Below are 21,977 nucleotides of genomic sequence, written 5' to 3'. Positions count from 1 at the left end.
ATGAATAACATAGACTGTATAAAATGATGAATACCCATTTTTAGTATATAAGAGAATCGGGTAAGGTAAAGGGTCAAGGTAACTGCTCTCCAACTAAGAGTATTTATATCTTTATTTTACACATTTATTCACAAATAGAAACAACATATTCATACAGCTCTACAATGTTTGTGTGATAACGCAGCATACTAAAAGTGAAAAGCTCCCCGGCCATAATAATGATTATTTGTATTGTTACATCATTTGTTAGAAATGTGATATGTCTGCTGTAACACGCTGTCTATGATTTGATTGTATTATGTTTTCTGGTTTCTATTACCAGGATCAGGCAGCTATCAGTTGCTACAGGCAACCAAGGTTATTTTTTTCAATAAGGGATAACCTATTAAAAAATAATCAGCCTTAGCAAATTTGACCCATCGTAATGATGTTATATAATGTACAAATGTTAATGAAATAGTTAGAAATGTGGATTCTTCCATCTTCAGTATGTTACAAACCATGTTATTAGCTATTCAGTCCCAGTGTTGGCAGTAAGAGGTACCTCCAGTATGTGTTGTGTGACCTGCTCTCTGCTGCTGCTGCCAGACTGCAACAGCCATCTTGACTAAACTACGATGGAAGCAGTCTCCATGGCAACCCCACATTGCAGAATAAAACCCAGAGATGACTGTGTTTTCCTCTCACCCGTTGCCCCACCCTCAACATACTCCCCACCACCTGCACCTCCACAGCAGCCTCACACAGCGCATCCACATTACAATAGGTTGCCATCTTTTTATCATTCATGCCTTCCTGTTATCCTCTTTCTCATTAATCTTTACCTAGAGCATCTATTGACCCATCCCCCCACTCCATCCATTGAGCCATAGCTTGGGCTGATTGCTTTGTTCTTCGAATACCCATTTCTTGCACTTCCATTTCTCCCTTCTACACACATCCTAGCCTGTATTATTAGCCTACATATTCCAATAGACTCATCAAGTGTCCTGATCCCAACCCCTATATCGCCACCACCGGACTCCACCCAAATAACTGGAACATCCATACCAGAACAAACAGGACACCCCCTGTGTCTTTGCCTTCTCCTGCACCCTCTCATGTCACTTCCGTCATAGACTCTAAAAGGAATTTCCATTTTTACAGTTAAAAATGCTAGAAAAACGGGGGCCTTAAAGTATGAGGCATAGGATTTAACATAAAACATGCTGTGAAACTTTCAAATCACTGAACTTATGTCATGGTAAATTGCTTATTGATTATTATTATTATTATTATTATTCAGAAGTATATTCCTTGTGTCTTTGTACTCGAGTAATTCTTTGCACCCTATCAGTTCAAGGCTGCATCCTTTGTCCTTTTAAGGGAACTGGGCGGTATCTGAAGAAGCCAAACCCCTTTGCACCAGACAGACTCTCCCTCAGTCAGTTCCTGAGATTTGAACTCTTTTGCATATTCCCTACCCCCTCCGTATGCCGTTGGGTTCTTCAACTCCTCCCATCAGCCATCTAACCAATGCTGCATGTAAGCCACTCCCCTAATCTCCTCCTTTCCCTTCTCCTCTTCCTTACTGTCCCCTTCTTCTCCCAGACAGACCCTGCCCTTTCCTTTCTGTCGCCCGGTCTGTGGATTTTGTTGTAGAGGATTGGGACACTGACAATGGGAAGCTTTCGCTACGGCCTGCAATGCTGACACTCCACTCCCTCCTGCTGGGTATTCATGTGAGTACAATCTTGGCTACTCACTTCCTTTTATGATATATTTCTGCATTCTCATCTTGTTTGTTCCATCATCTGGATTCCTAAATAATACAATGACTGGGATGAGTGCAGATGAATAATTGATCCATCCCATCTAGCAGCTGTGCATTGGTAAATATAGATCCAGTCCTCTTTGGTGTGATGTATTCTCTTTTTTATTCATCTTCATCTGTCACTGAAAACGTAAAGAAAAAGCATTTTATTTCAGCTTTGTGTAAGAGCAACTGTTGCTGCTCTGATTTTTTAATGCTTCCTCAACCAGCCCACACGCTTCTCCATTTTAGCTCCTAGGCAGCCCTGGCTGCCGGCTCTGTAGCAGGTGGGCATCTCTACTGCAGTCTGAGGGCTGGGCTCTGTAAGCAGGCATACGTGCTCTTTTGTTTAGAGGATTAGTGATCTTTCATTGGTTTTCTGATCTGAATATGTATGGGCTATATTGCTGGGAAGCTGTGTGAGCCACATGTGAATCAGCGTATTGTTTGCTTATGTCATTCTGTGAGTCCTTGTGTGGCATTGTACTGCAGCAACAGCCAATGCATCAGTTTCACACCTCAGGCCTAGACTGTGAGCAGATGCTTCAGTGGTTCCTTATTGGTTGGTCTTTTGTTCTGGAATATAGCTCATCTTTGGTTTGTGTAAAACTATCTCAAAAGTCACATGCCTGATGAGTGCTGTGGATGGAAATGTTTGGCTGGTTTTACTCTGTTGGCTGCCCGCACTAGGTCACAGGGAGGTTGCAGAAGGCACTGGATGCTGTGCCTGAGGGCAGATACTTAGCAGGGCTTACGTGTCTGTCTCATGACTTCAGGGTTTCATTCAGTTTGTATGCATGAACTTGGAGTCTCAGAGGATGTCCAGTATTATGTAGGTAGACAGGGCTGGCAGCACGTGTTCAAGAACTGTGTTACAAACAAGGCAGCTATGTTGACCGTATCACACTCTTTGTAAATGTTGAACTAATGACAAAGTGTAGTCTGCCAGAATACAAATTGTACCTTAAAAATGACTAGATACAGCCTTTGAATCAAGACCCTACTTATTGTCCATATCAATATGCTGTGCACCCAGACAAAAGAGCATATACACCGAAAATAGATTGATTAATCAGTATTATTTGGCCCTGATCATTGATAGTCATTGATTTAAAGACAGGTTACATCACCCTTGTGTGAATAAGGTCTATATTTCTGGGTTTATTTTCTTAAGTTGTGCTCTGACATCAAATGGTACAATCCAAATATGATTGAATTCAATATCAGTTGAAATCATTTATTTGGCTTGTCCTTTAAATTTAAAATGTGTTTTATTAAATGGATTTATTGCGGCATATACATATGTTTGGAACAAATTTCCCATGTAGGACAATACAGACTGAATTAACCTGTAGGTATTAACGTGCTGCACACAATAAAAGCATCTTGTAGTAAACGTAGTAATTTGATAACTTTATTTTAAATCACTTCCTCAATAAAGATTTGTTTATGGCTCATTTTCAGACTTGGAGCTGCTATGCACGTTTACTGATTGTATCCTGCTCATTATACTGTATGTACTGTAGGTCTACACTTAAGATTGATCACAGCCAATCATTAGACAGTGTAATTTGCCCTCCTTTAAAATACATTTTCCTGAACCATGTTTTCAAAAAAGTCAGCACTTTCACTGGTTGAGGGCATTTTCTTTAGGTTCTGTACGTGAGGCATCATAAGTAGCCTATAACATAACCTCATGAAAAAAAGATGTAGTCATAACAGAGATGATATAATGTGCACTGCATACTTAATATTAGATGAGACTCTATGAGCAACATTTCTCAGTCTAAGCTTTACATCAGTAAAGCCAGGAAAACAGCTTCACCATCATTGCACAAAGATGTAAAGGGTTGATGGTTTATTTCATATTTTAAACTTCAGCAATTGAACTTAAACGTCATCCTTATTTTTAGTGAACTATGTAGTTTAAACATCTCTGAGTGTTTGGCACTATATAAAGATGAACCCAGATGATGCAGGGCTTCCAGGAAAGACCAAATTACAGCAATGATTAATGGTTAACCCTGTCAAACATGTTACAGGCCAAAGATTAATGAAGGCTTGACTGCTAAGTCAATTATAGTAAACACAAGGCAACACAAATCCCTGTTATTTAGATGTTATAATTCCCATATAATACAATTACAATTTTCATCTTTATTATGATTGAGTTGCTTTGTAGAGACCATTATGCTCTTTTATAGTGCATTTCATCAAACTAAATATTGTGTCGCTCAATAAACGGTCATTCCAAAAACGCATCCAGATCATCACACGTCAAGATTCACTTGTCTTGTAAAGTCATTCAGAGCTGCAAAGATTAATCCATTACTTACGTTTTATGAAAAACAAATACAAATTATCTAAATCAAGCTTCTTAAATGTGAATATGTTCTAGTTTCTTCTCTGCTCTGTGACAGTAAACTGAATATCTTTGAGTTGTGGACAAAACGAGACATTTGAGGACGTCATCTTGGGCTTTGGGGAACATTGATCGACATTTTTTTTAATCATTTTCTGACATTTTATAAACCAAGCAACTAATCGATTAATCGAGAAAATAATCATGAGATTAATCAACAATGAAAATAATCGTTAGTTGCAGCCCTAAAGTCATTGAGATTCTGTTTACAAGTTGCGACACCACTAATTCTTCATAGTGCACTCTGACCATTGGTAAGCAAACGAAGCAGAACATTACCGGTGTATTTTCACAGGATAACATGAACAGGACATCATGCGACTAGCTGAGTGCCCGTCCCCCCAGTCACTCTGTAGCTCTTACTGCAGGCGGATAAGGGTCTCAGGCTGGGGCCCGTGCCTGTGCACTGATCGACTTTTTATAAAATCTGCAGTGTATGTTGTGCCTGCAGACACACCACCTGCATGCCGCATTGTCTTCTGTCAGCCTTTGTGATAGTGGGCTCACTGGGAGAGACACAAATGTCTCCTGACTCCCTTTTGGTGTCACTGTTGATTAAAACCTCTGCTGACTACTGTCCTTGACATCATGTGGTCACTTTCTCTTGTCTTCTGTCATTAGTTGTCAGATCTTATCAATGTAATGTCTGCAGACTAAGGCATATGAAAGATGGCTACAGTGAGTACAGTACAAGTCAGGGCTGCAACTAATGATTAATCTGTTGATTATTTTCTGTCGATTAGTTGTTTGGTCTATGAAATGTCAGAAAATGGTGAAAAATGTCGATCGGTGTTTCCCAAAGCCCGAGATGACGTCCTCAAATATCTTGTTTTGTCCACAACTCAAAGATATTTAGTTTACTGTACATTGTAGAAGCTGGAATGAGAGAAGTTTTACTTTTTTTGTTCTTAAAAAAAGACTCAAACCGATTAATTGATCGTCAAAATAGTATATATATATATATATATAGTATAATAACTAATCGATTCATCTTTGCAGCTCTACAGTTATTACACTTTACAATTAGCGTCAATTCCTATATATTAAAATGTACACACTTGGTCAGCAGCTTTTCGCCAGGCATTTGTTAAATATTGTATCCCTATGCACTCAGACTCAAAATAAGGCAGGCATAAAATATGAATAAAAACTGAGAACCGTTGTGGATTAGCTCCATGAAAACAATATAACATGAAACAAATAGTTGTGTCTTATGTTGAGTCTGTTGTTCTCCGAAGCCTCGTACATTATGTCCACAGACATTTTTCTTTCGTTATGTGAAAACCAGCGTCACTGCTATGAGCGGTCTGACAGAGACTGATGCATTGAGACAGATTCTTTCATCCGATGCAGTGAAGTGTAAGGGGGAGCTTGTTAGTTTGAGAAGCAAAGGTTTCTGTGTTGTGTGAATAATGATTGATGAGTCAACATCATAGAGCCAGGCACCGTCGCTGACCCCACAACACTCCCCAAAACACAGAAATGTACTTTGAGAAATTTCTCGTTCTCAGGTTTACAGCCGCCTTGTTGTTCTCAACAGTACAAGACTTCTTAAAGGCGCTGACACACCAACCCGATTATCGGCCGTCGGACAGTATGGCGAGGTCGGTGACCCGAGTCTGTTCGGTGTGTTCCGTGCCGTCGTCAGTCGGAGGAGCCGTCGGCGTTCATTAGTGCCGATTTGACTTGTTGAATCGGCCAGTGGGCAGTCGGACTCAATGACCAATTACCGGAAATGACGAGCGGGATGAGCGTGACTAAGCCTCTCAAAATCTGACGAAAATCTTTTAAACTGACCTTTGTTGATCTGAAATGAAGACAGATTCAGCAACTGCACAAAAGCACTATTTCTCGCTTAAAATGTTTTCAGAAACACGTTTCGGTGAACTATTTTTTGTGGCGTAATGGCGTATTCCGAAAGAACCGCCATTATGGCAGCAAGCCATTTTGAAATTCGGGAGAAGCCAGACCCACGTGATGCGTTCGTCCAATCAGCTGCCGGTTTTCATTTTTTGGGCTCATTATTATTGCTCATACAAATAGGACAATGCAATCAGTCATGCTTGACCTATGTCTGAAATAGATTCAATCAGATATTGCTGCAAATTGACAGAATGATCGCAATGCTTTTTAGAAATGTAATTTATGGATAGTAATGCATCCCTGTGGTGAAGCTAATTTAAAATCTCTGGTACACTACTCTCTTTTCTTCTTTCTCTCCCAGTCAAACAGGTTATTTCTTCATTACACTCTACACACTTCTTTAAAACTTCATCAGCAAAACGTCAATCACAATCAGTAATGGGGAGTTGATTCTAAATTAGATCTAGGCTTGTTCTGCCCAGGCTGGGTATAGGCAGGAACAATTACTGCACGATGACACATGCGCAGGGACACAACAGATGTGGATGGAAGCATAAACTAACAGTCTATATTTAAACACAATCTTGACAGCACGTCATCAGGTTGGCCAACACTTCCTACAACAGCTCGCTGAGACTTTCGCCCATGTTTACCGGACCAACACACAGCTGCCTGCTGAAATAATCGTTTGGAAAAAGGAAGTCCTCTCTGCTGTGACTCATACAGCAGCCATCACAGATGAGTTATTAGAAATAATTGTGCGTATAATATAATCCAACACAAGTTAAAAAAATAGTAAACTGACTGAAACAGCCTTAAAATACTAGGTGCAGTTGGAGGAAAAGGTGCTCGCCTCTTACTCACACAGGGGAAGAGGAAGGGAAGGGTTTAAATAAGTTTTATGGCCCTTGAAGTGCAAACATCCTGCAATGTTTTCACTCTGTTGTTATTACACACAGGCCTGAATTACACACACATGCTCAGTACCTATACATGCACTAATGGAGAGATGTCAGAGTGAGGGAGCTGCCCATGGAAAGCCCCCCCCCCCCCCGAGCAGTTGGGGGTTCGGTGCCTTGCTCAAGGGGCAGTGCCCATTTCTTTCTAGAAGCACTTAGTCAAGACAATCCACAGATGTTGTTGGGGCAGTTTATTCTGTGGATTTATTTTTATAAACTGTCCCCTTAAAGAAAATACATGTTTAAATTCATTTTCATATTGTTTTCTGCATCACACTTTGGAGTACCCTGACTTACCCAAGAGGTAATATTTTGATATTCAGGGTCTTTCTACAGAATCTTATGAAATATAATATAAAAACTGTCGGTGAGAGATGTACATCATCTGTCCATTCTGACCCTTTGGGGGATTCTAGACAGGACCTTTTCTTATCCACAAAGAGAACAGAAAAACAGAAAAACCTTCTTCAGAGTGATCATTTGCAGAAAGATTGGCAGCTCTTTAGTCCAAGTTCCCAACACACCACTACAAGCAGCACTTTAGGGAGAGGTGAAGAGCGGGGCATGGCTTCCTGCCCTCCTGCAGCAGAAAAACTCCAAGCGTAATAACGTTTTCTCTGAATGTGAGCTCATGTTGCTGAAATCCATTTAAACCATTCATATTAGACGTCCCTGTCTTCAGCACACAAACAACTCACTAGGGCTGTGAAATTAATCAAATTGGATTGATCACAATAACAATGTAATCCAAAAAGATTATTTTGCACATTACGTTTTGCAAGTAAACTCTTATTTTGTCTTGTCTTCTAAATATAAAAACAAAGGTTGAGACAGGAAAAGTATTAACCCTTATATTGTCTTTCCGTCATCCATATTTTGACAATTATCGACACTTTATTGACGCTTTTTTGGACGGTTTTAACGCTTTTGATGCTTTTCTCTGACAATTCCGACGCAATTTCCTACGTACTCACATGCTGTCCTCCTCTGGTTTGCCTGTTTGTAAAGCATAAAGTATAAATTATTAGCCAATTCTGTGTTACATCTAGGCTTCTAGCCAACTTCATTCAGTTATTTTTGGGAAATTTGGTTGAAAGAAACCCAGATTTCTGATATAGAATCGGGTCACATTTGACCCGAGGAAAACAGGACGCTTAAGGGAAATGTCACAGTTCAAGGTGTTTTCACTGTAAATTCAATCATTTCAACTTCTTTCCAAAAGTCAATAAGTAATTGTGTCAAATAATTGCGACCGAAATAACCGTGACTATGATTTTTTCCATAGTTGAGCAGCCCTACAACTCACCTCTAGTATATGATTCCTCCCTATAGTCTGGTCTGTGGTGGACAAGCATTGCCTGTAACTGCTTCCCTGGTGGTAATAGCATTTGAGTCGTGTGTCAGGCCAGGTTTATGTGAATGTAAGGCGTTTGCTTTAATTTGAGTTGACTGGGTGTGATGGTGTCATCAGTGTCCTGACCCTGCAGGAGGACATTAAGCCACTTAGCTGTAATTCTGGGTGAGAGTGGCACTAGATGCTTTGCAGTCAAACAGCCGACTTTACAAACGACGTTCACATTCCGTGGATTGTCTGCAGGCGTCTCTCTAGTACAGAGGAAACACAGTTGCATACGGACTTGGAAAACTGACCTCGTCTGTATGAAGTGCTGATCATGCAGTTCCCGTGACAGAGCCTTGAAGAGGATCTCGTCACATGCTGCTTCAAACGTTACAATAAACTGCAGATTTAGCTCTCTACTCTGTACTCTACTGTCACTAATACTGTACGTCTAATATTTCTCTCAGATCTATTTTTAATCTCTCAACTGATGAATCACTTCTGTTATTTTTAGGTTTATCAGTCTTCTGAATATTTAACTATATTACACTATACTATACTATGTTATAGAACATATCTATATTTAGGCTTGTAAAGGTCTATATTTAAATCTGCAATTATTTAATCAATGTTATTTTTTGTCTTTTTTGTTTATTATTCAATGCATTTTTCGCTCATATTATTTAGCTTTTCTCTAAGCACATACACAGCTACCCAGAGCTGCTGTGAGGGGGAGAAAGATCCTCTTTCTGTGGTGAGGCGAGTGGGAGGAACTGAGCCGAGGAGGGCTGCTGAGAGAACGGACAGGCGGGGAGGAATGGACAGGCAAGGAGGAAGGGAAGGGAAGGCGGGGGGGAGGCTGTTGCAACCCTAAAGGCAGCAGCTAGCTAGCCGAGAGGGGAGGAGCCTGAGGGCTTTGGCTCCTCATGCTTCCTCCTGATGTCACACTTCAGCTGCTGCAATTCAGAGTCCATGTGAAGGGAAGACAGTCCAGGCAGGGGAGGGCTTTTGTACGGGAGACAAGAGGAGGGGGAGGCAGAGCGGGTCGGGGAAGGGCTGGCTGTTTGGACAAGGGGGAGGCAGAGCTCTCTAGTCAGTAGGCCTGGTAGTCACTTAGCAAGGAGCAACAATGAGGCCTACATGCCTGAGAAAATCCCCATCTGCAAGACGTCTGTGGCTGAGAGCAGGCCCGCTGATGCTATGAGTGCATTTATGTGGTTTTTACTAAAAGAGAAAGAGAGGGGAGAAAAAAGAGAGGACAATAGAAAGAAGGAAAAGAGATGAAGGGAGGGGAAGAGAGAAGGGAATGTGGGGTGGTGAGCTGTGAGCAGATTTGGAATGCCATTGTTAGAGCTCGCTGCTCTGTGTTGTAGAGAGGGACAGCTGCCTCTGAGGCCGGCCTGCTCGTGAGACAGGCAGCCCAGTTCACCGGGAATGTTCTCCCTACAGACAGACAGGCAGGCACAGACAGACAGACAGACAGACAGACAGACAGACAGGTGGTGCCTAACTCAACCAGCTGGGAGTTAAGGAAATGAACTAGGAGGAATTTGGGGAGTGGTGTTTTAAAGCTTCCTCTTTCCTCTCCTTACTCTCAAAGAAAAGGGGCCTAGCTATATTAGTCACTGCAGAGGCGAAAGGCAGAGTGAGGGGCTTTAGCTCTTGATGCTAGGTGAAGTGCAGGCCTGATAGTTAGCCTTATGCAGGTCAGACTGAGAGAGCAGTTGTGTAGATGCAACTTCAAAGGAGAAATTCCAAACCCTGCTGTTGGAAAAGTGGCTGAAAGATGAGGCGAGGCTAAAGAATAGTACAGTCATAGGGCTGTGACGCATCAAGAGGTGATGGGTGAGTTGACTTTGCCTTCTAAGGAATAGTTTGAGTGTATCTTCTTAGCATTTAATTAGATCTAGATCATGGCTCTTAACTGGGATGTTAACAATTGCAGGTATGCAACATTACAGTTAATAGTGAGTCTTTCTCAGTTAGGTGGATGTGTTTTTATACAAAGTGCACACTGGTGTTTTAGATTTCATGTGTTCCTACACATCCATATTCTTATCCATATGATCAAGTTTTGGTTTGCTTGAATCCTTTCTCAGATAGCCTACATATATCTATGCCCATATGTCTTTATGCTTGTATACATATGTGTCTGTCTATATGCTTGTGAAGCACTTTGGTGCTTTTTAAAGTGCTTTATAAATAAAAAATAAACTTCGGTAACTGTGCAATGTTTCACAGTTACTGATAATTCATTACATTTTTATCCACAAGGCTGTTTTTAGGACAAAGATAGATACCTGTCTCATTTAAGGTTGGAGTTTATATTTGTCTTTTTGCAGTTGAATCAAGTCAAACATGATGGTTGTGAAGTCTACAGGTCAAGTTGTTATGTTCCACTGCTCTCAGGCTCACATTGATTATATTAGCACTACAACTTCATGCATATCAAATATCTCTGATATATCTGTAAACTAAGTAGATTTCACCTTTTCATATAAATATCTCATAGTTTTTATATTATTTGTTCATGAAGTGGTTTTCAGTATATTTCAAATATTCTTTTCCAAATACGAATGACATCATTCCTTAAATTTTCATATAAGTACTAAATTCCATCTATCTAATTAAATTCAGATGAAGTGGATGGAGAGCATTCATTCAAGAGGCACAATGCGATGTTAAGGTTATTAGGGGATGGTGCATGACAGACGTGGTGACAACATGAGCAGCATCTGAAATAAAGTGAAAACCACAAAAAGCCAGTGGCTGATGACATGCACTCTACAAAGTTGTGTCTCAGTTACCCGATAAAATGTGTCTTAAGCTGCATTTTGACCACAGGAACTTCCCCCCCGGAGCTAGGAACCTTCTGAGGAACTCATCGTGTTTCAACCACAGGGACCAGGGTCTAAAACAAAGCCCGGGGACCTTTTCATGGGCCTTTTTACCCCCAAATCGTTCCTGATAGGAGGGTGGTACTTTCTGAAAGTACAAGAACCTTCGGGGTGGGGTTTGCAGGGATTACCGTCGCTGATTGGTCAAACACACAGCATGGCTGCTTCAACTCAGCGACAGCTTCATTCATAGAACTAGGAAGTACTTGCATGTCCATTTAGGCCCATTTTAGGATGAGGGGGAAGAATATTTCTCTTTGTTTGATAACATTAAAAGTATAGTTAGGCTTGGCTTCCTGACTCAATTTAAAAAAAGACAAAAAAAGAGAGAGCAAGTAAGCTCGGGCAAGCTAAGACAGAGAGCCGAGGAACGGAGCCGTGATTGAAAGAATACAAACTTTATTTTCTGACTGTTTCACATGTACAAAATACTTTGTAATGTTACAATACAAACGAGCTAACTAACCTAACCAGACCAATGGCTGAAATAGATTGATGCCGTTTTATAAGCAATATTTATCGATCACATTAAAGCCGTGTGCTTGTGTTTTTGGTGTTCATGTAATGTGTTTATGTACAATATGACAGACGTACAACATGTCATTGGCAAACTGAGATAATCTGAGCTTGACCCAGTGACACAATTTCATGTAACAGCAACAACCATCTGAACAGAGAGCCAGCAGGCGTCCGCCCATCATCTGCAATGTTAACAAATGTTAAACAATAAAACCGCGGACTTTGTTGTGTATGGTGAAATATTGCCTAAAGATGCATTAAGCATTTTTTGTTAACAGCATATTTACTGTATATATACACACATATTCTACACTTCTAACTCCACTGTAAACACAGACATGTTGGCTCCCAGACTGCATAGTTGTCAGGGCCTAGAGTTCTTCCCCGCGAGGGATTATCACATGTAATCATTTTTCTTCCACTGCATTAGCTTATTAAGGTTTTCATTTATAAAGTCACATAACCTCTGGCTATACGGGTGTTAGTGGAAAAAAAAGACGCTCATCCCATACTGACACAGTTTAATAAGAAAGGGAGAGCACGTAGTGGCAGCAGATATGGGAATTGGATGAGGTTTTGTTATGTTAACATTATGACTCATTTCTTCCTTTGCTCATGCTGAGGGTAAGCGAACACGCCCTCCTCACTCTCTTTGAACGTTTCCTCAAGGCTTTCTTGACCTTAGTTCCGTTTCTTCCACCCTGTGTGTGCAGGTTAAGCGGTTCCTGTGCCCTCTTTGAATGTCCGTCACCATGGCTAAGCGTGAGACCGGCAGCACCAGCCCTGTGGTCAGGCAGATAGACAAGCAGTTCCTGGTCTGCAGCATTTGTTTGGACCATTATCACAACCCCAAGGTCCTGCCCTGCCTGCACACCTTCTGTGAGAAGTAAGCTCTGAACCAATCAATCCAACTTTATTTGTACAGCACCTCTCATACAATGCAGTTCAACGTGCTTTACAGCTGACTGATAAACTAATACTGTAAGATTAGTATGGCATTAGAAAATAAAAAATAAATCAATGGGAGACAATTAAAGAGAAAACAATATAAGATAAAAATATAATTAGAGCCATAAAAGATTTTAAATCAAATTTCAAATATGAGACAGATTTGACCCATTTTAGGCTGAGATGTACCGGAATTAGTTTCTATATTATGCATAATTCAGAAAATGAGCACATATGAAAAGACATAAATAGTTTAGTGTACTATAATGTTTCTTTGTATTCCCTCTGCCTGCAGTACGTTCTTTATCTGGGATGCATTTAAGGGATGTTTAAAAGAATTTCAAAATGATGTGTGATGACCCAAAGTCACACCACTAGGCCAGCTATTTTCTCATCATTGTGGCTTCTGCATGACGTAAGGCACCAGCCACTCTGAGGTTGGCCCCAATAAAACAGACAGCATTCTTTATGGCACGGCATTGTTGGCAGCAAGCACCAATTTCCACAGAGACAGATAGTCAATTATTTAAATAATTTGATGCTCTGTTGTGCCGAGCCGAAAGGAGCAGAATCGTATTGTATTCTAAGCAAGTCTAAAAACAATAGTTTTGCTTTTTTACACCCTGTGACCCTGGAATAGGTGCTAAATCGCAGCTTCAGCCCTATCAGTCATTTCTTTAACATCTTGTCTCTCTGTAGATGTCTACAGAACTACATCCCTCCCCAGTCTTTGACGCTGTCCTGCCCAGTATGCAGACAGACCTCCATCTTGCCAGAGAAGGGTGTGGCAGCCCTGCAGAACAACTTCTTCATCACAAACCTAATGGAGGTGTTACAGCGAGACCCAGAGTGCAGCCGACCTGAGGCCTGTAATGTTCTGGAGTCAGCCAGTGCAGCGACGGCCTGTCAGCCCCTCTCTTGCCCCAATCACGAGGGCAAGGTAAGCTGGACAGAGGGTGTTACATAGTAGTTCAGATCTATCAGAGATCACCCACAGGCTCATGACAACACTGTCTACTGCAAGATGTCATGAAATATTTCTTTCTTATATGGGTTTGAATTTGTAAGAAAATGTAGCCACAGAAATGTGATGTTCAGTTGTCTTTTGCTCCACTGCACCATCTGCAGGTGATGGAGTTTTACTGCGAGTCATGTGAAACAGCCATGTGTCTGGAGTGTACAGAAGGGGAACACAGGGAACATGTGACAGTTCCTCTGAGGGATGTGCTGGAACAGCATAAGTCAGCGCTAAAAAATCAGCTGGACGCTGTGCGCAACAGGTAGGACTTTCAGCGCTTTAATCCATAATGAAGTATATGATTGCATTTGGAAGTATTGGAAATATAAAGAATGTTAATTTGAAAGTGTTATTGTGTGTTCATCTTCTCTGCTTTTTTTCTGGCAGGCTACCTCAGCTGACGGCTGCCATTGAGCTTGTGAATGAGATCTCCAAGCAGCTTACAGAGCGGAAAAATGAGGCAGTGACTGAAATCAGTAACACTTTTGACGAGCTGGAGAAGGCCTTACACCAACGCAAGACCGCTCTCATTACTGAGGTGGAAAACATCTGCAGCACTAAGCAGAAGGTCAGGGCTCCTTCTGATTCTTTTTTTTTATTTTTATTTTTTTGTAATTCATTCAACTTTCAGCCCCCATTTACAATGACATCGAGTTAAATTACAATAACAACAACATAACAACACAGAAAAGAAGCGGCACCATCATAAGAAAAATAGAAAGACACTAAACTTTTTGAATTGGAAGATGATTTGATAAATACATTAAGATAATAAGGACGCAAAAGAAAGTACAATCATGTAAAGCAGTTACAGAAGTTTGCAGGTTTGAAATCAGATTTCTAAATTATCCAAAAGGCACAAGTGAGTTGATTTTAATAAAGTGCTGTAATTTATTCCAGGGGTCAGTTGCATAAAGTTAAAAGCATTTTTTCCAAGTTCAGACCAAGCTCGTGGAACATGAAGCAAAAGCCGGTCAGCAGAGAGAGTCTGATAATGTAACAGAGAAGTTCTGAAAGGGAGTGTGGTAGTTTTCCAACAAGGGCCTTATAGTAGATACGGAGATACCACTGAGTATCACGTCTTTCTTGGAGAGAAGACCACCCACCACTTTTATATAAACACGATGATGTGTACCATAGACATGACCGGGTATGAATCTCCAGGCAGAGTGATAGACTGAGTCCAAAAATGTAAGAGTTGAAGAGGATGCGTGTCTATAAATCACATCACAATCACAAGACCGACATGAAAACTGCTTCAACAACCCTTTTCCTACAAAACATGAGAAAGATGCTTTTATTTCTGTACAGATAGCCAACTGTCTGCCTAAATCGGCACACAAGATTATCAATGTGAAATTAGAAAAGGAACTTTTTGTCAATCCAGATGCCAAGATTTTTATAATCTGTAAATCCGTTCATAGTGGAAATATTAAGGTTAGTATAATCTATAGCTCTGGCTCTGGAAAATAGCATAAAAATGTTCCATATTTTAGTACAAGCGCCACTGACTGTCTGCCTCTGTCTCTTCGGACATGCCTAGGTGCTTCAAGCCCAGCTGACCTCTTTGCTTCAGGGCAAAGAGAACATTCAAAGCAGCTGCAACTTCACCGAGCAGGCCCTGAGCCACGGCAGCGCCACGGAGGTCCTGCTGGTCCAGAAGCAGATGGGCGAGCGGGTCAGTGCCCTGGCACGACACACATTTCCTGAGCATCCCCACGAAAACGGACATCTGGAATGCCAGGTAGAGACGGATGGACTGAGGCGCTCCATTCAGAACCTGGGAGTCCTGATCACAACAGGGACCGTAGGCCACACCAGTGTCGCCACCGGCGAAGGCCTGCGGCACGCATTGGTCGGCCAACACACTACTGTCACAGTCACTACTAAAGACAAGGACGGAGAGCTAGTGAAGACTGGCAATGCCGCTCTGAGGGCAGAGATCATCTCTGCAGATGGAGTGTGCACTGAAGCCGAGGTGGCGGACAACAAGAACGGCACCTACGAGGTCGGATACACCATCCGCTCAGAGGGAGAGTTCACCTTCTCTTTGCTGCTGTACGAACAGCCCGTGAGGGGGAGTCCGTTCCGTTTGCGCGCCGTCAAGCCGTCAGACGTCCTGCAGTCGCCAGACGACGTGAAGAGAAGGGTGAAGTCCCCGAGTGGAGGAGGTGGTCATGTTCGACAGAAGGCTGTGCGCAGACCCTCCAGCATGTACAGCACCACCAAGAAAAAGGAAAACCCGATAGAGGATGAGCTGATCTACAGAGTGGGTGGGTGAACAGCTGGCTGGATCTGCTGTTAATTATTGTTACTGCTGACTGAGAGCTGTAGGATGTTGTTTCTCTAGAGCACACACTGAGTCATATGCAGAGTATTATGTTTTAGAGCTCTTTCCTGTCTGTTCAAACTGTTAAAGGTGCCGTAGGTAGGATTGTGAAGATCCAGGACTTAGCCAAAAAAAATTGAACATCGACAACTTCTCGGTCCCTTCCCCCCCCCCCCCCCTTTCCGCTAAAGCCCAAAACTGTCTCCTAAGCCCCTCCCCCCACAAGGGAGAATGAATGCGTGTGCATGAGCAGTGATTGACACGCAGTTAGACACTCCCCCCTGGCCCTGATTGGTGCATCTGAACAGGGAGCGGTGGATTTTTGCAGATCGCATTACAGGCTGTAGGTGGAGCCAGAGGAGCCGGATTTCTTTTTTTAATGACCTGCTTCATGTAGTTCTACTGGAACACAGGGTCAGTTTCAGCAAATATGACCAAAGTTAGTTTTAGAAGTCTTACCTACTGCACCTTTTAAAAATCCCCACTGAGGTACCCTTGAGCAAGGCCCTTAACCCCCCAAAAAACGCTCCAATGGAGCTGCTCAGTGGCCAGTAGATCAGACTGGTTGTACTGGGCATCTTCCAGTAATGAATGTGTAACTGTGTAAATGGGACAGGTCGTTGTTGCCAGAGAGAATATGTTCTCAATCGACTTATATATAAATAAAGGTTAATACATTTTTTTTTTTTAGATGCAAGTTAAAGCTAAACCTTTTAAGAGATATTCCAAGCAAAAGTACAGCAGATCTGAATTGTGAATGATGTTTACACATGCGTAACGCTGAAGTAGCCTGATGTCTTGTTGATATGACAGGAACAAGAGGGCGAGACAAAGCAGAATTCACTAACCTACAAGGCATCTCCACCTCCAGTAATGGACGGATCGTGGTGGCCGACAGCAACAACCAGTGTATACAGGTCAGTGGCGTCCTCTTGAGCTGAAAAAGACATTTCATGAGTTTTTTAAGTGTTTAGGTCTTTGGAGTAAATTAATTTTCTCTTTTCTTAGGTTTTCACAAATGATGGCCAGTTTAAGATGAGGTTTGGGGTCAGGGGTCGTTCACCAGGGCAGCTGCAGCGCCCCACAGGGGTCACAGTGGACATGAACGGGGACATTATTGTAGCAGATTACGACAACAGATGGATTAGCATCTTCTCTTCGGATGGCAAGTTCAAGGTGAATGGTCACAGCCAGGAAAAACCAATGTTTTCACTGCACCAGTGGTAGAATGTAATTAAGTACATTTACTTACTATAAGTACAAATGTTGAGGTACTTGTACTTTACTTGAGTCTTTTCTTTTCATGCCACTTTCTACTTCTACTCCACTACATTCATCTGTTACAGCTTTAGTTACTTTACAAATTAGGATTTTTGCACACAAAAGATTATATTTTATATTTTGGTTTTGGATTTTTCTGAATTGAGTACTTTTACTTTTAATACTTTAAGTACACTTTCCTGATGATACTTACATCCTTTTACTTGAATAATATTTTCAATGTAGGGCTTTTACTTGTAACAGAGTATTTTTACAGTGTGGTATTTGTACTGATCTGAAAACTGCGTCCACCACTGCACTGCACAGATTCATTATGTTCCACTGAATAACTAAAGTGTCCCCTCTGGCTGTCGCAGAACAAAATTGGAGCTGGGAGACTGATGGGACCCAAAGGTGTGGCTGTGGATAAGAATGGACATATCATCACAGTTGATAATAAGGCCTGCTGTGTCTTCATCTTCCAATCAAATGGGAAGCTGGTGACTAAGTTTGGAGCCAGAGGAACATCGGACAGACACTTTGCAGGTACTGTGTAATCCTTAGTACCAGTACCTAGGACCATTTCATTAATGATGTCTCTTACAGGAAGATTCACACCGAATGATGCTTCATGTATCAGGGCATGTAGTTAGGCTAGATTTACAGATTTTATTTATGTTTCGTACTTGGAATGTTGATTTTTAAACTTTACGAAGAAAGAAATTGCACATCCAACAATTCTTCTATGCAGGTGCGTTGGAAAATATCACATTAGACTTAAAAAAGGAAGATCCCGCACTCTGCAAGCAGAGTATTCCCTCTTGACGAAGGTCCAGAGGGGCCGAAACGTTAGTTTCTTTAATAAATTGTAATGCTGAGCAAGAGCAGAGTGCGGGATCTTCCTTTTTTAAGTCTAATGTTGATTTGTACAAATCTCATTTATTAAATGTATCATCATCTCTATGCACCCATTATTTCAGAGTCTAAAGAATGTAAGCATGTATAGCTGCTTGTTTAATTGTAGACACCAAGGCACAGGTACATTCCTTACTATTGCATTAATACTCTTATACTGTAAACATGCACCTGATCATCATAGAGCAACACAGAGGTGTACAGAGGCAAAAGTTCTTAATGCACACTAATGCATGAAAAAGATGTGAGGACGGTCTTCCTGTCTTTGCCTTTCACTGAAATTTGGGGAGAACAAAACCTTCTGGTAATAGGATTTGCTTGCTTTACTGGAATCCCTCGTTGATATGGCTTCAGTTGTTGCACAGAGAGCAGTATTTCAGTTGAAACTCACCCGTACTTTCAATTTAATTTCTCACTTGGACCTTTTCTTTTCTTTTAGAAAAAAGTGGTGCAAACATTGCACTGGAACAAAAGCTTAGTAAATCTGGCCCTGTTTTCAGTAAGTAATTAACTCCCCGTGAATGTGAACTCAGGAAATCAAACTGTTTTTTTTACATGTCGATGCATCAGTTGTGTCATGTCTCACGTGTTGTCCCACATCAACTCTCCGAGTGTCTTTGTGTCCTGTGTGTCCTGTAGTCCAAAAATAGTGTGGAACTTCCTGTCGCGTTGTTGTAAAGCAGTGGATGACTCATCTTTCCTCTCTTTCCCTCTCTGTCCCCTCTGCTGCTTCCAGGTCCTCACTTTGTGGCCGTAAATAACAAAAATGAAATTGTGGTAACAGACTTTCATAACCATTCAGTCAAGGTATGGCTTGTTGCAAGTGTGTGTGTGTGTGTACATTCGTTATTGTAGTGAACCTGCATTGGAAGTATTGTGAATAAATGGCTTACAGGAAAAATATCTATACTTGAATAATTTGAACTTGCCAAAGCTACAGTCCCGTGTCTTTGCTCTGCGCTGCATACCTTTTTTTTTTTTTTTTTTTTAACAGTCACTTTCAATTCAGTAATCTGAATGAAGTGCTAAGGGTACTTAGAAATGGTCATGGCTGCCCTTCATTTACCCATTCTTAGTCTTTCTGGGGTGTAGGTCAAACAATACAAAATAAACAAGCAAGCAATTTAAAATCGCTCAGTTTCAATGAAACAAGAAAATCTATCAAACATAAACATTAGAAAACATAAAAAAAAAAAAAAATAACTGTCCGTGTTGTTTTAGATCATTTTAGCAATATGATTTTGATCCTGTTTTCCTTAACATATTTGTATTATGTGTGACAACAGAGTGTCATTTTCCTATTCTCTTTCCTGTTTAATCTCTCCTGCAGGTGTACAATGCAGATGGGGAGTTCCTGTTTAAATTTGGCTCCCACGGAGAGGGCAACGGCCAGTTCAATGCCCCGACAGGCGTGGCTGTGGATGCCAATGGAAATATCATTGTTGCCGATTGGGGCAACAGTCGGATCCAGGTTAGCTTGAGATTACTGTATCTCATCGAATGCAGAGAGCAAACGTGTAAGTATATCTCTTAACTCACCTTTTCCCCTGTGCTGTGTAACCATCCAGGTGTTCGACAGCTCAGGGTCCTTCCTGTCCTACATCAACACATCAGCGGACCCCCTTTACGGCCCCCAGGGCCTGGCCCTCACATCTGATGGTCATGTGGCGGTGGCGGACTCTGGGAACCACTGCTTCAAGGTCTACCGCTACCTGCAGTAGAGACCGGAGACGGCCATCTTCACCACTGCGAGCACTGACAACGACACAGCCAATGTATTCCCCCGGGTGCAATGACCTTTCCAATACAGCCTTTTGATGTGCACATCAGCTGATCTCCCGGATATAATTAAGTGTGTGATCATGAGTTTACCCTCCTTTATGATGTGTATTGAAGGTTGTTTTTAAAGTTGGATAATGTAGCATCCTTGTAATGGACATAAAGCTATGGACTGGTTTTAGAGAACGTGCAAAAACTGTTTTTGTGTGTTGTACGCTGTTGATGGTATTATTAAATCACACTTTCTGTGAGACCGGAGAGGGTAGGATTTAGATTAAAGTATTTAATGAGCCATAACTTGTCCAAATGCATGACGTTTTCTTTTATCTTAATGCCTAGGCAACAACACAGTGTACCCATCGGTTGCTTTTCTCATGAACTAGTTAATGCTTACAGTGAAATGAACAGCGCTACGCTTCTCCAGCAATGGAATGTAACATTTCTCACATACAAATGTCACCACCATCTGTGCATTGATTTGCTGTATGTACTGTATATACATAAATGTATATTGTGTATATTAGATCACTCTGTATGTATGTGCTTTTGAAACACACAGCCGTTATTTGGCTATTCAGAGAGCAGCAGTCAAAGGATTCCAGGATTTTAAACTTGTGTGTATGGCAGCTGTTAAAAAGTGTGCTTTATAAACATACCCAGCACATGCTTAAAAGAAGAAGAGTGTCATATTTATTAATGTAAGCAGCACAATAATCATTTTTGTTAATATCTGTTGTTTCGAAAGGAAAAAAACAAAAGGAAAAAAAAAAAGCTAATTTATTTTATTTTATACACTAGCTCAGCAATTACAAATTATTTTTCTAAATTGATGTGCTTTTTTTTTCTTTAGAGCTTCACACTTTATCCCTTTACCTTGAAGGGAAATTTCACCTTTAAGCAGAATTCAGTATCCACCCCCCCCAAACCCCCCACATCTGGAAACTTTTGATCAGTGTTTGTGCGTATTAGCAACTTTTTCTCAAAGCTACAAATCCATCTTTGTTTTCATCTGGGACTCTATCAAAAGTTTCTCTGTTAAGAACAAATGGCTAAAGATTAGAGCTCACAGACTGATTGTTATGCCTTTAACAATTAAAGAGCTTTATTCATTGAAGTGCTAAGAGTCACGAACCAGAAAGAATACACATATCTCAGGAAATCCATCCAAATTAGACCAGCATGTCAATGGAACAACTTTCAATATTTTATTTTTTATTTTTTTGATAGTATCAAGTATCAGAGATGTTGGGAGCTTTGTGAGAAAATTGTTAATTGGTGCAAATGTAGTCTGGCTCCAAGACCACAAAAAATGATCGGGATGGAATATGAATTCTGTTTTACAGTGTTTTTTTTGTTGTTGTTTTTTAGCTTTCACATAGGAAACAGTTATACAAAATGATTATTTGAGGACATTTCTATTGGATAATATTTGCCAGCAAACTCATCCACGCTTTAGAACGCACTCACCTATGATACTGTTGAGTTTCTGCCTGCACTACATTAAGCCATGACTCCCAAGGAGCACCCTGTAGCAGTAGAGCTACAGGCTGCTCTTGCTCTCCCTAGTGTTCATTCTGTGTAATGTCATAAGAAAACCTAGACCAGGTGCAGAAAGAAAGCAACTTCCTGGTCTGACATAATTACCCACAGCACTGTGCTTAACACCCAAACACCCACATTCACCCTCCCCAGGGTAGAGATTTTCCAAGCTACAGAATATGACCTGATTTCACCAGTGAAGTCAAGCAGGAAGCTGCTGTTTTTCATGCACCTGAACCTTGTTGCCGTACAGGAGTCCAGACATCTTTAAAGAGTCCAAGGCTCAACTTTTTTCAGACGTGTCTGAAGCATTTTACCCTATGCTGTGTCACACCAATACAAACAATTTTGTTTTCACTATGAATATGCACTGGTAATAAAAGCACATGGTTTACTGA

The 21,977-nt window shown here is 41.2% G+C and overlaps 1 protein-coding gene across 4 annotated transcripts; it reads left to right on the top strand.

Moving 5' to 3' along the window:
- The first annotated feature begins 1,541 nt into the window (after nt 1-1,541).
- Nucleotides 1,542-21,977, top strand: LOC144515076 (tripartite motif-containing protein 3-like). Of its 4 annotated transcripts, none has more exons than XM_078245714.1 (13): nt 1,557-1,721; nt 12,505-12,677; nt 13,439-13,679; nt 13,868-14,019; nt 14,145-14,325; nt 15,301-16,030; nt 16,900-17,003; nt 17,095-17,262; nt 17,724-17,892; nt 18,701-18,760; nt 18,998-19,068; nt 19,592-19,732; nt 19,830-21,977. In XM_078245714.1, the coding sequence occupies exons 2-13, from the start codon at nt 12,532-12,534 to the stop codon at nt 19,980-19,982; spliced, it is 2,316 nt and encodes a 771-aa protein (XP_078101840.1). In that variant the 5' UTR covers nt 1,557-1,721; nt 12,505-12,531; the 3' UTR covers nt 19,983-21,977. The 4 variants fall into 4 exon arrangements, with proteins under 4 accessions (XP_078101844.1, XP_078101843.1, XP_078101840.1 ...); XM_078245716.1 differs by lacking the exon at nt 1,557-1,721 and adding an exon at nt 9,401-10,220; XM_078245717.1 differs by lacking the exon at nt 18,701-18,760 and having other exon boundaries at nt 1,555-1,721.

Source organism: Sander vitreus, chromosome 3, assembly GCF_031162955.1.
Source record: "Sander vitreus isolate 19-12246 chromosome 3, sanVit1, whole genome shotgun sequence".
Classification (NCBI taxonomy): Eukaryota; Metazoa; Chordata; class Actinopteri; order Perciformes; family Percidae; genus Sander; species Sander vitreus.
Note: the sequence above shows the minus strand (reverse complement) of the source record. Positions and strands in the feature narration are given on the sequence as shown.